At 40.9% G+C, this 19,340-nt stretch overlaps 1 protein-coding gene across 2 annotated transcripts in view; it reads right to left on the bottom strand.

The window, feature by feature from the left end:
* Positions 1-13,171: 13,171 nt before the first annotated feature.
* LOC128657041 (oocyte zinc finger protein XlCOF8.4-like) overlaps positions 13,172-19,340 on the bottom strand; it is an 81,651-nt gene continuing 75,482 nt past the window's right edge. For both annotated transcript variants that reach the window (XM_053711265.1, XM_053711266.1), the window contains 2 exons: positions 16,940-17,047; positions 13,172-14,757 (listed from right to left, as the gene is read on the bottom strand). In XM_053711265.1, the coding sequence (XP_053567240.1) occupies positions 14,150-14,757; positions 16,940-17,047 (716 nt within the window). In that variant the 3' untranslated portion in view covers positions 13,172-14,149. The remainder of the gene's footprint in view (positions 14,758-16,939; positions 17,048-19,340) is intronic.

Genomic DNA, 19,340 nt, shown 5'->3' with positions numbered 1-19,340 from the left:
TAAGAGTATATCGTCGATCTGAAAAGGGAGGTAGGAGATGAATCTCTACGACCGATAACAGAGAACCTATGAAATAGATCCCCATTAGGATGATCATTGTATTCAATAGGTAATACTCCCTTCACATCCCTCTGTCATTCACTGCACTCTGAGAGGAACCGGGCTTCAAAAAAGCTGAGAAGCGCATATCAACGTAGAAATCTAGCACAAACTTACTTCACCACCTCCATAGGAGGCAAAGTTTGTAAAACTGAATTGTGGGTGTGGTGGGGGTGTATTTATAAGCATTTTGAGGTTTGGGAAACTTTGCCCCTCCTGGTAGGATTGTATATCCCATACGTCACTAGCTCATGGACTCTTGCCAATTACATGAAAGAAACTTCATGCTTCTCTGGGTAGCAAATCTTCGGCGTGTGCGGTTGGAAGTGAAGCCGGCCACGTGACCTCAGATCTCTCTTCTGATTGGTGGGATTAAACATCTTATTTCACAGATTGTGACAGTAGGTGGCTACAACAGGTCACATGAGCTCCCTACAATCCGTTTGCCAGTTTTGTAGGGCTTTATCAACATCTTGTTCTATAAAAATTATTCAAGCGTGTATATGAAAAATATAACTTAATATTTAAAGACATGCATTATATATATATATATATAAAGAGAGATCACAAATAAAAAATAATTACTAATATACATTAGATAATATTAGTATATGGAGTCGACAAACATTGCTACTCCATATCTTGATGGGACAAATCATGTCTACAATCAACACAATATAAATCAGTGATGGATGGTGAAGTTCCTAAGTATTCATAAATAGGATACTCCTCCAATAGAGTGTCTATACTCACACACTGCAACTTTTGGCATTTGTGAAACACAGTGATACACTGGGAAGTCAGCTGATACAGTGGTTACAAACTACAAATGTGCTGGGATTCATTTCTGATACAAAGTATCTAAGGATTACAATATACTGACAGATTGAAAATAAGGTGGCTTTTATAATATAATATATGCAGGACTTTTAACTTGAACTTTGAAAGGTGCTCAATTTTATGCTAGCTAAATATAGGGAGACGCCCCTATTTATTTATATATATGTTTTTACTATGATTAAATAAAGGTCACTATAGAAGTGGATTTTATATATGTTTTTATATATATGTTTTAGATATGCTCCAATAAATATTTAACTGTTTGAATAAGGGACATGAAGTGTGTCAGCTTCTATCAGCTTGAATTTATTGGTATTGTGTTAGCTTTTTTAGCTAACACAATACCTTTTAATTGTTTTTCCTATTATATTATAAGCTAGTGAGATTATTTAGGAGAGTGGCTAGAACACCCTCTGCGCCTACCCATATCTTCTCTTTTAATCTGTTTAAAGAGGTTTTTCTTTACCATGTAAAGGATCCTACAATCATCCACCACTGTTGTCTTCTGTGGATGATAGGGCTTTTTTTTTTTTTTTTAAGGCTTTATTGAAGTAAACAAATACAATAGTGACAAAGCTGTTACAATGTACAACAAGTAAATGTAAAACTTATACATCACGGCATCAGTTGTACTTAACATAAGAAAAAAGATCATAAGAAAAACAGTAAACTCTGCACTATACATTCACTTCATCTGTGATTCTGCCCAACCTGAGGGCGAGCCGCCCGGAAGGGAAACTACAAATATGAACATTTTTAGTTAGTTTTTTAGTACTACGCCCAACCTGTTGGGCAAGATTCCACACTGCATAGTACCTGAAATAAGAAAGAAGGGGGAGGGGAAAAGATTAGAAAAGGGGAGTAAGGGGGAAAGAGAGAGAGGGGAGAAAAAAAAACCCAAAAAAAAAACCCTGTTTTTCCCTCCCCCTCCCAAGGCAATCCGCATATCAAGGCCAAAGATGTTAAATAGTGCCTCGCCATATTGCCAGCACCATCTCGTATAATGTAAGGTTGTGAATTTTCAGATAATGGTATCTCTCTAATAACAGGATCTCCTCGACTTGGACAAGCCAATCAGATTGGGCCTTTTTGTGTTGCAGAGCTCACCAGTGTGTTCTTTATTTCTCAGAATGTACCAAACTGTTGATTTGGCCACTCCTTTGTTCCTGCTATCTCTCTGATAGATTTCTTTTTATTACAATTTAAATAAACAAGGATGTAAACAACACAGTGAGATTTTTTTTCTCAACTCCATAGTCAAAACTGTTGTGGATCTATAGTTGTATTAGGTAACATTTCTTAAATAAGCAAAAATTAACATGGAGGCTCCAGGTGATCACTTGGCTATTCAAGCCTATATATTGACCCTGGATCCCCTCCTGGATGGAAAATACAATGGGTCACATAAAGTGGATAAAAATGTAATGCCTACCTATGCAGGCATTTCAACAATGGATACCAAGAGAACAAAGCAAATTAGATAAGTCAATTGGAAAATTGTTAAAAATCTAACGTTCATTCCAAATCATGAAAGTTTAATGTTGACTTTACTTTCCTTTAATGCCATTGCTCCCCTGCAAATCTATGTACACAGAATCAACCCATACTAAGTTTCAAGAAGCTCACTGAATAGAAGATTGTTTGGAGTAGAATAGATCTGTACAAGGACCTAAGTGTGAGGGGCAAGCATTAAAAATAAAAATTAATGATATTGTTTTTATTGTTATTATTAATGTAATCATTTTCTCCTTTCAATAAAGTACAGGTGAAAAGTTGATAAAATATGAAAGATTAACCAATTAAACTGGAGATAGTTCACCTCCAAATAATTTCATTCATCTCAATGATCTATCTATGCATATCTAATGATATATAACCAAATCAGTAATGTCTGATAAAACTGGAAAAATAATCTAAAAACAGAATTTATGCTTACCTGATAAATTTCTTTCTTTTGCGATGTACCGAGTCCACAGATTCATCCTAACTTGTGGGATATTGTCTTTCCTGACAGGAAGTAGCAAAGAGAGCACCACAGCAGAGCTGTCTATATAGCTCCCCCCTTAACTCCACCCCCCAGTCATTCGACCAAAGGCCAAGGAAGAAAAGGAGAAACTATAAGGTGCAGTTTACATAAAAAATACTATCTGTCTTGAATAGACAGGGCGGGCCGTGGACTTGGTACATCGCAAAAGAAAGAAATTTATCAGGTAAGCATAAATTCTGTTTTCTTTTGCAAGATGTTCCGAGTCCACGGATTCATCCTAACTTGTGGGATACCAATACCAAAGCTTTAGGACACGGATGAAGGGAGGGACAAGACAGGAACCTAAACGGAAGGCACCACTGCTTGCAAAACTTTTCTCCCAAAAATAGCCTCCGAAGAAGCAAAAGTATCCAATTTGGAAAAGGTATGAAGCGAAGACCAAGTCGCAGCCTTACAAATCTGTTCAACAGAAGCATCATTTTTAAAAGCCCATGTGGAAGCCACCGCTCTAGTGGAGTGAGCTGTAATTTTTTCAGGAGACTGCTGTCCAGCAGTCTCATAAGCCAAACGGATGATGCTTTTCAGCCAAAAGGAAAGAGAGGTAGCCGTAGCCTTTTGACCTCTACGCTTTCCAGCATAGACAACAAACAAAGAAGATGATTGGCGAAAATTTTTGGTTGCCTGCAAATAAAACTTCAAGGCACGAACCACGTCCAAGTTGTGCAACAGACGATCCTTCTTTAGAAGAAGGATTAGGACACAGAGAAGGAACAACAATTTCTTGATTGATATTCCTGTTAGAAACAACCTTAGGGAGGAATTCAGGTTTGGCACGCAAAACCACCTTATCAGCATGGAAAACAAGATAAGGCGAGTCACATTTGTAATGCAGATAGTTCAGAAACTATTCGAGCTGAAGAGATAGCAACTAGAAACAGAACTTTCCAAGAAAGAAGCTTAATATCTATGGAATGCATGGGTTCAAACGGAACCCCCTGAAGAACTTTAAGAACTAAATTGAGACTCCATGGCGGAGCAACAGGTTTAAACACAGGCTTAATTCTAACTAAAGCCTGACAAAAAGCCCGAACGTCTGGGAATAGACAAAGCAGATATCTGTCCCTTTAAGGAACTAGCGGACAATCCTTTCTCCAATCCTTCTTGGAGAAAAGACAAAATCCTAGGAATCCTGATCTTACTCCATGAGTAGCCTTTGGATTCACACCAAAAAAGATATTTACGCCATATCTTATGATAGATCTTCCTGGTGACAGGCTTTCGAGCCTGAATCAAGGTATCTATGACCGACTCAGAGAAACCCCGCTTTGATAAAATCAAGCGTTCAATCTCCAAGCAGTCAGTTGCAGAGAAATTAGATTTGGATGCTTGGATGGACCTTGAATCAAAAGGTCCCGTGTCAGTGGCAGAGTCCATGGTGGCAGAGATGACATGTCCACCAGGTCTGCATACCAAGTCCTGCGTGGCCACGCAGGCGCTATCAAAATCACTAAAGCTCTCTCCTGTTTGATTCTGGCAATCAGACGCGAAAGGAGAGGGAATGGTGGAAACACATAAGCCAGGTTGAACGACCAGGGTACTGCTAGAGCATCTATCAGTACTGCCTGAGGATCCCTTGACCTGGATCCGTAACAAGGAAGTTTGGCATTCTGACGAGACGCCATCAGATCCAATTCTGGTGTGCCCCATAGCTGAACCAGTTGAGCAAACACCTCATGGAATGGAACTCTTGTGAGAGGAATAAGAGAACTCTTTTACACGTTCACCTTCCACCCATGAGATCTTAGAAAGGCCAACACTAAGTCCGTGTGAGACTTGGCAAGTTGGAAAGTCGACGCTTGAATTAAGATGTTGTCTAGATAAGGCGCCACTGCTATGCACCTCGGCCTTAGGACCACCAGAAGGGACCCTAACACCTTTGTGAAGATTCTTGGCGCCGTGGTCAACCCGAAGAGAAGAGCCACAAACTGGTAATGCCTGTCCAGAAAGGCAAACCTGAGGAACTGGTGATGATCTTTGTGGATAGGAATGTGTAGATACGCATCCTTTAGATCCACGGTAGTCATATATTGACCCTCCTGGATCATTGGTAAAATAGTCCGAATGGTCTCCATCTTGAAGGATGGAACTCTTAGGAATTGGTTTAGGATCTTGAGATCTAGAATTGGTCTGAAGGTTCCCTCTTTTTTGGGAACCACAAACAGATTGGAGTAGAAACCTTGCCCCTGTTCTGTTTTCGGAACTGGGCAGATCACTCCCATGGTAAAAAGGACTTCTACACAGCGTAAGAACGCTTCTCTTTTTTTCTGGTTTACAGACAATTGAGAAAGATGGAACCTCCCCCTTGGAGGAGAATCTTTGAAATCTAGGAGATACCCCTGGGTTACAATTTCTACAGCCCAGGAGTCCTGAACGTCTCTTGCCCAGTCCTGAGCAAAGAGATAAAGTCTGCCCCCTACTTGATTCGGTCCCGGATCGGGGGCTACCCCTTCATGCTGTCTTAGTGGCAGCAGCAGGCTTTTTGGCCCATTTACCCTTGTTCCAAGCCTGGTTAGGTCTCCAGGTTGGCTTGGATTGAGCAAAGTTCCCCTCTTGCTTTGCAGCAGGGGAAGAGGAAGCGGGACCACCCTTGAAGTTTCGAAAGGAACGAAAATTATTTTGTTTGGTCCTTGTCTTATTTGACTTATCTTGAGGGAGGGCATGACCCTTCCCTCCAGTGATGTCTGAAATGATCTCTTTCAGTGCAGGCCCGAATAGGGTCTTACCTTTGAAAGGGATGGTCAAAAGCTTAGATTTAGATGACACATCAGCTGACCAGGACTTAAGCCATAACGCTCTTCGCGCTAAAATGGCAAAACCTGAATTCTTTGCCGCTAACTTAGCAAGATGAAAAGCGGCGTCTGTAATAAAAGAATTAGCCAACTTAAGAGCCTTAATTCTGTCCAAAATATCATCTAGTGGGGTCTCCATCTGAAGAGCCTCTTTTAGAGCCTCAAACCAAAAAGCAACTGCAGTGGTTACCGGAACAATGCACGCTATAAGTTGAAGAAGAAAACCCTGATGAACAAAAATTTTCTTTAGGAGACCCTCTAACTTTTATCCATAGGATAAATTAAAGCACAACTGTCTTCAATAGGTATAGTTGTACTCTTAGCCAGAGTAGAAATAGCTCCCTCCACCTTAGGGACCGTCTGCCATGAGTCCTTTATGGTGTCAGAAATGGGGAACATTTTCTTAAAAACAGGAGGGGGAGCGAACGGAATACCTGGTCTATCCCACTCCTTAGTAACAATGTCCGAAATCCTCTTAGGGACCGGAAAAACATCAGTGTAAACAGGAACCTCTAAAAATGTGTCCATTTTACACAATTTCTCTGGAACGACAATAGGGTCACAATCATCCAGAGTAGCTAAAACCTCCCTGAGCAATAAACAGAGGTGCTCTAGCTTAAATTTAAATGCCGTCATATCTGAATCTGTCTGAGGGAACATCTTTCCTGAATCAGAAATCTCTCCCTCAGACAGCAAATCCCTCATCCCTACCTCAGAACATTGTGAGGGAATATTGGATACGGCTACTAAAGCGTCAGAAGGCTCAGCATTTGTTCTTAACCCAGAGCTACTGCGCTTCCCTTGCAACCCTGGCAGTTTAGATAAAACCTCTGTGAGGGTAGTATTCATAACTGAAGCCATATCTTGCAAGGTGAAAGAATTAGACGCACTAGAAGTACTTGGCGTCGCTTGTGCAGGCGTAACTAGTTGTGACACTTGGGGAGAACTAGATGGCGAAACCTGATTTCCTTCTGTCTGAGAATCATTTAATGCCAAATTCTTATAAGTCAAAATATGCGGTTTGCAATTTATAGACATATCAGTACAATTGGGACACATTCTTAGAGGGGGTTTCACAATGGCTTCTAAACAAATTGAACAATGAGTTTCCTCAGTGTCAGACATGTCAGGCTAGTAATGAAGCAAGCAAGCTTGGAAAACACTTTATTTAATGAAAAAAACACAATTTGCAAAAACGGTACTGTACCTTTAAGAGAAAAAAAGGCATACACAAACTGCAAAACAGGTTAAAATTGCTTCAAAAATTCCGAAATTTTAACAGTGTACCCACTAAGCTTTAGAAGGATTGCACCACAAGTAAAAAAGCAATAGACCCCCAAATGAAAAAAAAGGATTGATAATTGTCTAAAACTGGTTAAAACCCCCTAAAGCACCTTGCCACAGCTCTGCTGTGGCCCTACCTGCCCTTACGAAGCGACAATAACAGAATTTATGCTTACCTGATAAATTACTTTCTCCAACGGTGTGTCCGGTCCACGGCGTCATCCATTACTTGTGGGAAATATTCTCCCCCACAGGGAAAGGCAAGGAGAGCACACAGCAAGAGCTGTCCATATAGCTCCCCCTCTGGCTCCGCCCCCCAGTCATTCGACCGACGGTTAGGAGAAAAAGGAGAAACTATAGGGTGCCGTGGTGACTGTAGTGTATAAAGAAAAAATTTTTCAACCTGATTAGGAAACCAGGGCGGGCCGTGGACCGGACACACCGTTGGAGAAAGTAATTTATCAGGTAAGCATAAATTCTGTTTTCTCCAACATTGGTGTGTCCAGTCCACGGCGTCATCCATTACTTGTGGGAACCAATACCAAAGCTTTAGGACACGGATGAAGGGAGGGAGCAAATCAGGTTACCTAAATGGAAGGCACCACGGCTTGCAAAACCTTTCTCCCAAAAATAGCCTCCGAAGAAGCATAAGTATCAAATTTGTAGAATTTGGCAAAAGTGTGCAGAGAGGACCAAGTCGCTGCCTTACATATCTGATCAACAGAAGCCTCGTTCTTGTAGGCCCAAGTGGAAGCCACAGCCCTAGTAGAGTGAGTTGTGATTCGGTCAGGAGGATGCCGTCCGGCAGTCTCATAAGCCAATCGGATAATGCTTTTAAGCCAGAAAGAGAGAGAGGTAGCAGTAGCTTTTTGACCTCTCCTCTTACCAGAGTAAACGACAAACAAAGATGAGGTTTGTCTAAAATCTTTTGTTGCTTCTAAGTAGAACTTTAAAGCACGAACAACATCTAAATTGTGTAATAAACGTTCCTTCTTTGAAACTGGATTCGGACACGGAGAAGGAACAACTATTTCCTGGTTAATATTCTTGTTGGAAACAACTTTTGGAAGAAAACCAGGCTTAGTACGCAAAACAACCTTATCTGAATGGAAAACCAGATAGGGTGGATTACATTGCAAAGCAGATAATTCAGAAACTCTTCTAGCAGAAGAAATAGCAACCAAAAACAGAACTTTCCAAGATAATAACTTAATATCTATGGAATGTAAAGGTTCAAACGGAACCCCTTGAAGAACTGAAAGAACTAAATTTAGACTCCAAGGAGGAGTCATGGGTCTGTAAACAGGCTTGATTCTAACCAAAGCCTGAACAAAAGCTTGTACATCTGGCACAGCTGCCAGTCGTTTGTGTAACAAGACAGATAAAGCAGAAATCTGTCCTTTTAGAGAACTAGCTGACAACCCTTTATCCAAACCTTCTTGGAGAAAGGAGAGAATCTTTGGAATTTTAATCTTACTCCAGGAGAATCCCTTGGATTCACACCAGCAGATATATTTTTTCCATATTTTATGGTAAATCTTTCTAGTCACAGGTTTTCTGGCTTGGACAAGAGTATCTATCACAGAATTCGAAAACCCACGCTTGGATAAAATCAAGCGTTCAATTTCCAAGCAGTCAGCTGCAGAGAAACTAGATTTGGATGTTCGAATGGACCTTGTACTAGAAGATCCTGTCTCAAAGGTAGCTTCCATGGTGGAGCCGATGACATATTCACCAGGTCTGCATACCAAGTCCTGCGTGGCCACGCAGGAGCTATCAGAATCACCGAGGCCTTCTCCTGTTTGATCCTGGCTATGAGCCTGGGAAGGAGAGAAAACGGTGGAAACACATACGCTAGGTTGAACGACCAAGGCGCCACTAATGCATCCACTAGAGTCGCCTTGGGATCCCTGGATCTGGACCCGTAGCAAGGAATCTTGAAGTTCTGACGGGACGCCATTAGATCCATGTCTGGAATGCCCCATAATTGGGTTAACTGAGCAAAGACCTCCGGGTGGAGTTCCCACTCCCCCGGATGGAAAGTCTGACGACTCAAATAGTCCGCCTCCCAGTTGTCTACTCCTGGGATGTGAATAGCAGATAGATGGCAGGAGTGATTCTCTGCCCATTGGATAATCTTGGTTACTTCCTTCATCGCTAGGGAACTCTTTGTTCCCCCCTGATGATTGATGTAAGCAACAGTCATTATGTTGTCCGACTGAAATCTTATGAACCTGGCTTCCGCTAGCTGAGGCCAAGCCAGGAGCGCATAGAATATTGCTCTTAGTTCCAAAATGTTAATAGGGAGAAGCGACTCTTCCCGAGACCATAGGCCCTGAGCTTTCAGGGAGTCTCAGACCGCGCCCCACCCCAAGAGGCTGGCGTCGGTCGTGACGATGACCCACTCCGGTCTGCGGAAACTCATTCCCTGAGACAGGTGATCCTGGGTCAACCACCAGAGAAGTGAGTCCCTGGTTACCTGGTCTACTTGAATTTGCGGAGACAAGTCTGTATAGTCCCCATTCCACTGATTGAGCATGCACAGCTGTAATGGTCTTAGATGAATTCGAGCAAAAGGAACCACGTCCATTGCTGCGACCATTAGTCCTATTACTTCCATGCACTGAGCTATGGAGGGTTGAGGAATAGAATGAAGAACTCGACAAACGTTTAGAAGCTTTAGCTTTCTGACTTCTGTCAGGAAGATCTTCATTTCCACAGAATCTATTATTATTCCCAGAAAAGGAACCCTTGTGGACGGTGAAAGTGAACTCTTTTCTATGTTCACCTTCCACCCGTGAGATCTGAGAAAAGCCAACACAATGTCTGTGTGGGCCCTTGCTTTGGAAAGAGACGACGCTTGGATTAGGATGTCGTCTAGATAAGGTGCTACAGCGATGCCCCTCGGCCTTAGGACCGCTAGAAGGGACCCTAGCACCTTTGTGAAAATTCTGGGAGCGGTGGCTAAACCGAATGGAAGAGCCACAAACTGGTAATGTTTGTCCAGAAAGGCGAACCTCAGGAACTGATGATGAGTTTTGTGGATTGGAATATGCAGATACGCATCCTTTAGATCCACGGTAGTCAAATATTGACCCTGCTGGATTGTCGGCAAGATTGTCCGAATGGTTTCCATTTTGAAGGATGGAACACTGAGGAACTTGTTTAATATCTTTAAATCCAGAATTGGCCTGAAAGTTCCCTCTTTTTTGGGGACCACAAACAGGTTTGAGTAAAAACCTAGACCTTGTTCCCCGGAGGGGACTGGGTTTATCACTCCCATCTTTGATAGGTCTCTTACACAATGTAAGAATGCCTGTTTCTTTATCTGGTCTGAAGATAAGCGAGACAGGTGGAACCTTCCCCTTGGAGGAAGTCCCTTGAACTCTAGCAGGTATCCCTTGGAGACTATCTCTAGTGCCCAGGGATCCGGAACATCTCTTGCCCAAGCCTGAGCGAAGAGAGATAGTCTGCCCCCTACCAGATCCGGTCCCGGATCGGGGCTACCCCTTCATGCTGTCTTGGTAGCAGCAGCAGGTTTCTTGGTCTGTTTACCCTTGTTCCAGCCTTGCATGGGCTTCCAAGCGGGTTTGGGCTGGGCCGCGTTACCTTCTTGTCTAGCGGCAGTAGAGTTATTAGCCGGTCCGTTCCTGAAATTGCAAAAGGAACGAAAATTAGACTTGTTCTTAGCCTTAAAAGGCCTATCCTGTGGGAGGGCATGGCCCTTACCCCCAGTGATGTCTGAAATAATTTCCTTCAATTCCGGCCCAAAAAGGGTCTTACCCTTGAAAGGAATATTAAGTAACTTAGTCTTGGACGACACATCTGCCGACCAGGATTTCAGCCAAAGCGCCCTCCGCGCTACTATAGCAAAACCTGAGTTTTTCGCCGCCAATTTCGTTATTTGAAAGGCGGCATCCAATATAAAGGAATTAGCTAATTTTAATGCGTGAATTCTGTCCATGACTTCTTCATAGGAAGTCTCTTTCTGGAGCGACCTTTCTAGTTCCTCGACCCAAAAGGACGCCGCTGAAGTGACAGTAATAACACATGTAGCTGGTTGAAGGATGAACCCTTGCTGAACAAAAATCTTTTTAAGCAATCCTTCCAATTTTTTATCCATAGGATCTTTGAAAGCGCAGCTGTCCTCTATAGGAATAGTGGTGCGCTTCGCTAGTGTTGAAACAGCTCCCTCAACCTTCGGGACCGTCTGCCATGCGTCCCTTCTAGGGTCTACTATGGGAAACATTTTCTTAAATATAGGAGGTGGGGCAAAGGGTACATCTGGCTTCTCCCACTCCTTTTCCACTATGTTCGCTACCCTTTTGGGTATTGGAAAAGCGTCGTCGTGCACTGGGACCTCTAAAAATTTGTCCAATTTGCACAACTTCTCTGGTACTACCATAGAATCACAGTCATCCAGAGTAGCTAATACCTCCTTTAGCAAAGCGCGGAGATGTTCTAGCTTAAACTTAAATGCTACTATATCAGGTTCTGCCTGTTGAGAAATTTTTCCTGAGTCTGAAATTTCACCCTCAGACAGCCCTTCCCTCACAGCCAATTCCGATTGATGTGAGGGTAAAATAGATAAAGCATCGTCAGCGTCTGATTGTTCATCCTTTTTATCTGTATTTAAAACTGAACAATCACGCTTTCTCTGAAATGCTGGCAGTTTGGATACAAGATTTGCTATAGAATTATCCAGTACTGCTGTTAATTGTTGCATAGAAATAAGCACTGGCGCGCTAGGTGTCGCCTGCGCGGGCAAAGCTGGTGTAGACACAGAAGGAGAGGATGTAGAACTATCCCCACTACCTTCATTAGATAAATCATCTTGGGCAACATTATGAAATGTAACAGAGCTGTCCTCATTTTGTTTGGACGCTATGGCACAATTATCACAAACACTCGAAGGGGGAACCACATTTGTCTCTACACACACAGAACATAGGTTATCTGATGGCACAGACATGTTAAACAGATTTAGGCAGGCAAACAATGCAATAAAAACGATTTTAAACAAAAACGTTACTGTCTCTTTAAATAATAAAATGACACACTTTATTTCTGAATGTTCAAAAAACTATGAAGGCAATATCCGATTTTTCTGAAATTTGGACCCCAGTGTCTTAATGCTTAGAAAGTATTGCACAGCAAATATGGATACTCTAGCTCTTAAAACAAGCAAACCGTAGCTAATTGTTGGATTTAACCGTTTTTATACACCACAATCCCTGCTTACAGCATTGCTGCAGCTTTTACCTTTCTTAGGGGTCAATCATCCACAGAAATAAGCCTTCTGGAGTCACTTTCTGAGCCACAGGACCCTCTCACATGGAACTGCATGCACTGCCTTGAAATTAACTGAAGTGCCAAAATGAGGCCTCCTCCCTCAGTACACTAGAGTGAAGGGGCCTTCCTGACTAGATTTAGGTGTCTAAAGCAAGCCAGATCAATAAAAAACATCCCCAAGTGTATATGAGCTTATAAAACATTTCAATTGCCATCATATTGTAATAAAAAACAATCGATTTGGCCCCTGACACTGTCTACCAGCATAAAAATCAAAAAGGGGAAGCCTGTTATCTTTTTTGCTGAGGTGAAAGAAAAATGGCTTACCGTTTTCCCTGAGGGGAAATATGACTGTCATCTAGCATTAGCCTGTGTTGTTAGAAGGAGACTAGTCATACCTGAAGCAGATAAGTCTGCAAACTGTTACCCCCAACTGAAGTTCTCTGGTTTCAACAGTCCTGTGTGGTAACAGAAATGGATTTTAGTTACTTGTGCTAAAATCATAGCCCTCTTAAACAGAAATCTTCATCACTTTTCTGTTGTAGAGTAAATAGTACAAGCCAGCACTATTTTAAAATAACAAACTCTTGATAGAATAAAAAACTACAACTAACACCACAAACTCCTCACCATCCCTGTGGAGATGCTACTTGTTCAGAGCGGCAAGGAGAATGACTGGGGGGCGGAGCCAGAGGGGGAGCTATATGGACAGCTCTTGCTGTGTGCTCTCCTTGCCTTTCCCTGTGGGGGAGAATATTTCCCACAAGTAATGGATGACGCCGTGGACCGGACACACCAATGTTGGAGAAATGGGGTTTAAAGCTTCAATTAGTCCCTCAGAAGACTATCAGGACCTCAGGAGAAGTTGCTTGCTGCTTGTAAATGTAGGCCCCACCAACCTCACTCGATGTTGCTGGGGCCTACACAAAACTAACAAACCCTGCCTAAAAGCCATGTGGGTTATAAACAACCCCAAATAACCCTCAAGCAAATGTCCCATAAAACAGAAAACGTTACTCCCAGACACAAAAACGTTTGTCCCAAATTCACATAACAAACTGAGTGCCCACAAAAAATTAACCCTTTATGCAAGCTAGTAAAAACCTCTGATAACACTAGGATTACTGCTTCCCCTAATGGGGACACTGTCAGCCTTTCTGAGTTAACACAGTCTCTGCAGAAAATATGACTGAACATACCTCATTGCTGTATAGCAAGAAACCGTTCCTCACACTGAAGTTTTCCTGTACTCCTCAGCTTCTGTGGGAACAGCAGTGGACCTTAGTTACAAATGCTAAGATCATCATCCTCTAGGCAGAAATCTTCATCTATGTCCTGCCTGAGAGTTAATAGTACAACACCGGTACCATTTAAAAATAACAAACACTTGATTGAAGATAAAATATAACTAACAGTTTAACACCTCTTTACCCTTCCTGCTTAGAGCCAGCAAAGAGAATGACTGGGGGTGGAGTTAAGGGGGGAGCTATATAGACAGCTCTGCTGTGGTGCTCTCTTTGCTACTTCCTGTCAGGAAGGACAATATCCCACAAGTTAGGATGAATCCGTGGACTCGGTACATCTTGCAAAAGAAAAGTTATTATTCTAAAACTGAAAACCATTATTTAAATCGCTATTAATGACTAGTGATTTAATTCAAATACACCCTGGGGGTCACCTCAAACGCCTGAGGTGCAGAAGGGACCTCAAACAGCTCTAAAACGCCCCAGGGGGTCACATGCAGTCATCATCAGCACTTGGTATTGTGTGGGTAACAACTACGTATCAACCCCGGCACTTAGGAGGTTAAATTCTGTTTTATTTTAATATGAGTTTTGTGATGACTAATAAGATGTGATTTCTGAATAAAATATTTCCCACAGTCAGAACATGAAAATTCTTTCTCCCCTGTATGAATTTTTTGATGCCTAATAAGATCTGTTTTCTGAGTAAAGCATTTCCCACAGTCAGAACATAAAAATTCTTTTTCTCCTGTATGAATTTTTTGATGCGTAATAAGAGTTGATTTCTGAGTAAAACATTTCCCACAGTCAGAACAAGAAAATGCTTTCTCTCCTGTGTGAATTTTCCGATGATCAATAAGATTTGATTTCCGAGTAAAATATTTTCCACAGTCAGAACATAAAAATCTTTTTTCTCCTGTATGAATTTTCTGATGAGCAACAAGAGTTTTTTTATGTTTAAAACATTTCCCACATATAGGACAGGAAAATAGCTTTTCTCTTTTATGAATTTTTAGATGTTTATAAAGATGTGATTTTGTAAGAAAACATTTCCCACATTCAGAACATATATTTCCCACGTGACGTCTTTGATTTTGAATAAGATATAAAGAAGCATCTGCACTCTGATCATGACTAGGATTATTGCAGCTTGTCAATTCACCTGTCAATAAGAAACACAATAGGAGTAATGTTAATAAATACATAATGTTTTCATGATATCAAATAAACTGCTCTGATTTAGTCAGTCCCCTACAATTGCAGTTGACACTGTGACAACTAGACCTTTCTCAGCTTCCATGCTAAGGCTTAAGGGCAGTTTACTAGACATTATGGACTATTTCTAAGAATTCACACTTAGTCGAAGACCAAACTAAATTGAAATGAATGTTATTTATCTACCCAATGTATCTAGTCCTTTAAAATTGTGTTCACAGAAATTTTTAGTAATACAATTATTTAAGTCCATAAACTAATCTTTACAACTACTGCTCATGTGCTTGTGTGCTTAGGATGACTCTAGAACAACAAAAACAAAGCAAATGGCCCCAGGTGGTGTAGTATATCTAAGCAATATAGAAATTTTAATTAGAGACAAGAATCTCACTCATGTGTCAACTACACCTTCTGGGATAATCAGCAGCTCCCCAGCCAGCTGTGTTACTCAGGCAATTCTGTTATACCATATAGATGAGGAGGATTATTTAGCTGAAAAGACTTAAAGGGCCATGATACCCAAATGTTGAAACACTTGAAAGTGATGCAGCACAGCTGTAGAAAGCTGACTAGAAAATAACACCTGAACATCTCTATGTAAAAAAGAAAGATATTTTAACTCAAAGTATACCAAACCCCATTGCATAGCAGCAAATCAGTATGCCTGTCCTGGGACAGCCAAGGGAGTGAGCTTCGTGCACACTCATATTATTTCCCTATTCAGTTTAAGGAAGTTTACTATAAAATCTAATGAGAGTTAAGTGAAATCTCATGAGATCACAGTAAAAGAGTTCATGACCTTAGCACTGCTGATGCTGATTGGCTGCAGTTAAGTTCTTCATTTTTTTTTTTACCTGCAGCTGGGCAGCAGCCGAGTATAACTTTTTACACAGAACTTACTCTGCTGAGCTGTGGAAATTGTGAGGTAAAATATCTTCCTTTTTTACATAGAGATGCCCAGGTGATATTTTTCTGTCAGCTTTTTTACAGTTATACTGCATCAGTTTCAAGTGATTTAGCATATGAGTATTATGTCCCTTTAAAGACCCCAATACAGATAAACCAAAAGGATATCAACTTGTGACAAATCTCCAAAATAACATCAAACCACCACAGTTAACGAATTTGCTTAAAAAAGGTTAAGAGTATTTACATCACAGGAAAGGGTTAATATGCAACTTAAAGGAACACTAAATACAGTACACTTGCAAAATTAACAAATGCATAATAAAAAAGGCAATAACATCTACTCTGAATTTCAAATAAGCATTCTGATTTATTTTTTCTCCCCTTTTTCCGCCCCTGTATCATGTGACACACATTAGCCAATCACAGACTATTATATTAATACCCTGTGAGTTTGTGTGTATATAAAAAGACTGCAAAATTTTATAAAGTTGGAAGTACATTGGAAAGTGTCTTAAAACTGCATGCTCCTGAAGCATAAATGTTTATTTTTGACTTGAGGGTCCTTTTAAATAATTATTGCTTATGTGCACAAAACATTCTGTTTTATTTTTTTATATTATTTACTTGTAATGAAGACCAGATTATAATTTTATACAAAAAGGTAATATATAATATGTAAAATAAACTTTATTAGTGAACATGCACATCAGACATGTACACTCACCTGTGTCCTGTGTGCCTCAAACACGTTATGCATGTACACTCACCTGTGTCCTATTTCCTGCAGACACATCTCTCACGTACACTCACCTCTGCCCTGCAACCCTCACATGTGGTACACATACAATATCTGTGTCCTGCTTCCCACAGACATGACACACAAACATTCACTTTGCCCTACATCCCTCTGAAGTGTCACACATGTAAACTGCTTTCCTATCCCCTCCTTCCAACAGACATGTCACACATGTACACTCCACCAGTGCTGTTTTCCACAGACACGTCACACACTTACACTCACTGTTCTACAGACACGTCACACACTTACACTCACCTATGCACTGTTTTCTACAGAAATATAACACATGTACAATCACATGTGCCCTACTTCCCTCAGACATGTCACACACATACTTACCTGCACCCTGCGTCCCACAGAAATGTCACAAACGTACACTCACCTGCACTCTGCATCCCTCAGACATGTCACACACACTCACCTGTACTTATATTGGCACAAATTTCCAGCTCTGCAGCTTCTGGCATATTTCTTAGCCACTGATCTTCAGTTTTTTCCGTGTTACATGAAATCTTAGCATCGTTTTCACCTGGGGAAAAAAAAGAATAAATAAATCACTATTTACAATTTCTGTTGTCTCTTATTTAAAAAAAAAAAAAAAAAAAAAAAATTAAAGTAAAATATGAAAAATTGTGTAATTTAAGTTACATACGCCTGAGCCTACATCACTAGCAGTCACATCTGTAAGAAACATTCCATATAATGATATTAGCACAGCAGTAAATGCATGTGTCAAGCAGTAAAGCAAGTTAGATGGGAATCAGTTACTTTACTAGCTGCAAATACAGCCTCATTGTAGCCAATCAGAATTCCTATGTGAGACTTATTACAGGGTTTAAAAATAACAATTTCCCATTGGTTATTAAAACATCACTGTAGCCCATTTAATTATGTTAACATGTATTGCATAAGTGAGAGACTGTACCACAGTGATATGATAGAAACATCCAATCCGATATAAAGGGATTTATATAGTTCAAGACAAAAGTTTTTTCTATGTGCAGCATTCTGGACAGGACACATTTTCTGAAGGCTCCAGCTAAATCTTTAGTAATCTGCCGATAATTTCATGTTGACAGCAAGAAGAAGGCCATATTCCATAAAAATACAACGGACTTGCTAATCCTGGTCCCATATTTAATCTCTTGACTGTTTATATGAATCTGGGGGCTCAGATCGGAATCTCGAGGCCTAGGGCAGCGGCCCACTGTTAGGCATACACCTCCCCCCGAGAAGAAATGGGTCATCAGTGCTGTTGGAGCAATCGGACTTACTGAAATGTCTTCATTCCCCACATATACCTGGATAGTAAGCTGAAAAACTATAAGAACCTGCCTTGAACTGTCGTTTTCAGAGTACATCTAGCATGTTGGTCATGGCGGGAGACTACCATATACTACAGCCCGATGAACATCTTAGAAAATTTGAACATCTCATGAAAAAAATTGATCGATAAAGCTCCATATGATTACCTGATGCAACGCTTTTGTGCAAGCTCAACCGAGACCTCAGAAACAGAGACTCTCACTGATGTGGTATCTCACAATTCTTAATTTCTAACAAAGACCCAGCATGATCATCCGCCATTACAGACAGCCCTCATGGAGCGTCGTGGTGAGAACTCTGGAGATCCACAGCTTAGTTTCCTAAAAAAATCACTGCCGGCAATAGATATTCGGAAGCCATGCTGAACAGCCTCAGGAACTGCCCCTAGCAGAGAACCTGGGACACCGGGCAGAGGAGAGGAGCATAACAGCATATGAGGCAAATAAGGCGACAGGACGAAACAAGATAGAGATGTCTACAAAACATTAACAAATCATCCTCAGAGCAAGCTCCGGAAAAGCTAAAAAGACTAACTGATGAACCTGCGTACCGTTTATTAAAACTTCCAGGCGAGACTGGGTGGCGGAGATATTTACCTGCCACAGATGGGGACATCTATTGCCTTCATAGCGGTGGACATATACCCAAGTCAGGTGAGGGGTAGTCTGCAGAAGCCCTTCTCAGATAAAATACAGCCGGCTAAGACCATCAGCAAAACTTGCCTGTTCACGTTATACTATAGGCTCTATAGGGGACTAATATCCGTTATTTTTGTTTATATATATACCCTATTATGCATGTCTTAAAGTTTACAGTATTAATCTCAAGACTCTAACGATACAAAACTTTTTGCCTAACTCTATTAATTGAGGATTAATGTTTGTTGGCAGACAGCACATGAGGACAGACCATATAAGTTCAGGTTTGAGATTGTAATGGGAAGTGTTTAAGTATGTTTAATATATTTTATTTTTGAAATGTGATGACCCAAGTTCGTAAGGTCAGTAATGTTTAAATGCACATAATATCCTGTGTAGATGAAGGTTTACTTTTTTAAATGTTCCATAAGGGTATAGAAAGTAGAGGTACTACTTCTAGTGTTATATGTGTTTATTGATGCCTTGCAGCAAATAAGTTAGACCTAGAAGATTACTTTATGTATAAACCCCTCCCCCCCAGTGCGGCCTGCGGCCGGGGTTCATGATGGGTGGATCAGTTAAGATACTTCACCAGGATAACAACCTAGTTTTTAGACAAATCCCCAAGCTGTGTAAAACCTAACCTTAGGATACAAGCAACTTATGGTCTCTTAATCATATTAGAGGGCATCAACATCCTACGTAAGAGCATCGTTAAAAATAACACAAATATATATATCATTGTGCTGTCTCTACACTGCTGGAATAACTAGCGCCCCCCTCTCTTATGTTAGCACATAAATACTCTCTTCCCAGCCATACAATTAAACCATTAAATCAGCCCATATAATTTAGAAT

The sequence above is a fragment of the Bombina bombina genome, chromosome 4 (assembly GCF_027579735.1).
Source record: "Bombina bombina isolate aBomBom1 chromosome 4, aBomBom1.pri, whole genome shotgun sequence".
Lineage (NCBI taxonomy): Eukaryota > Metazoa > Chordata > Amphibia > Anura > Bombinatoridae > Bombina > Bombina bombina.
Note: the sequence above shows the minus strand (reverse complement) of the source record. Positions and strands in the feature narration are given on the sequence as shown.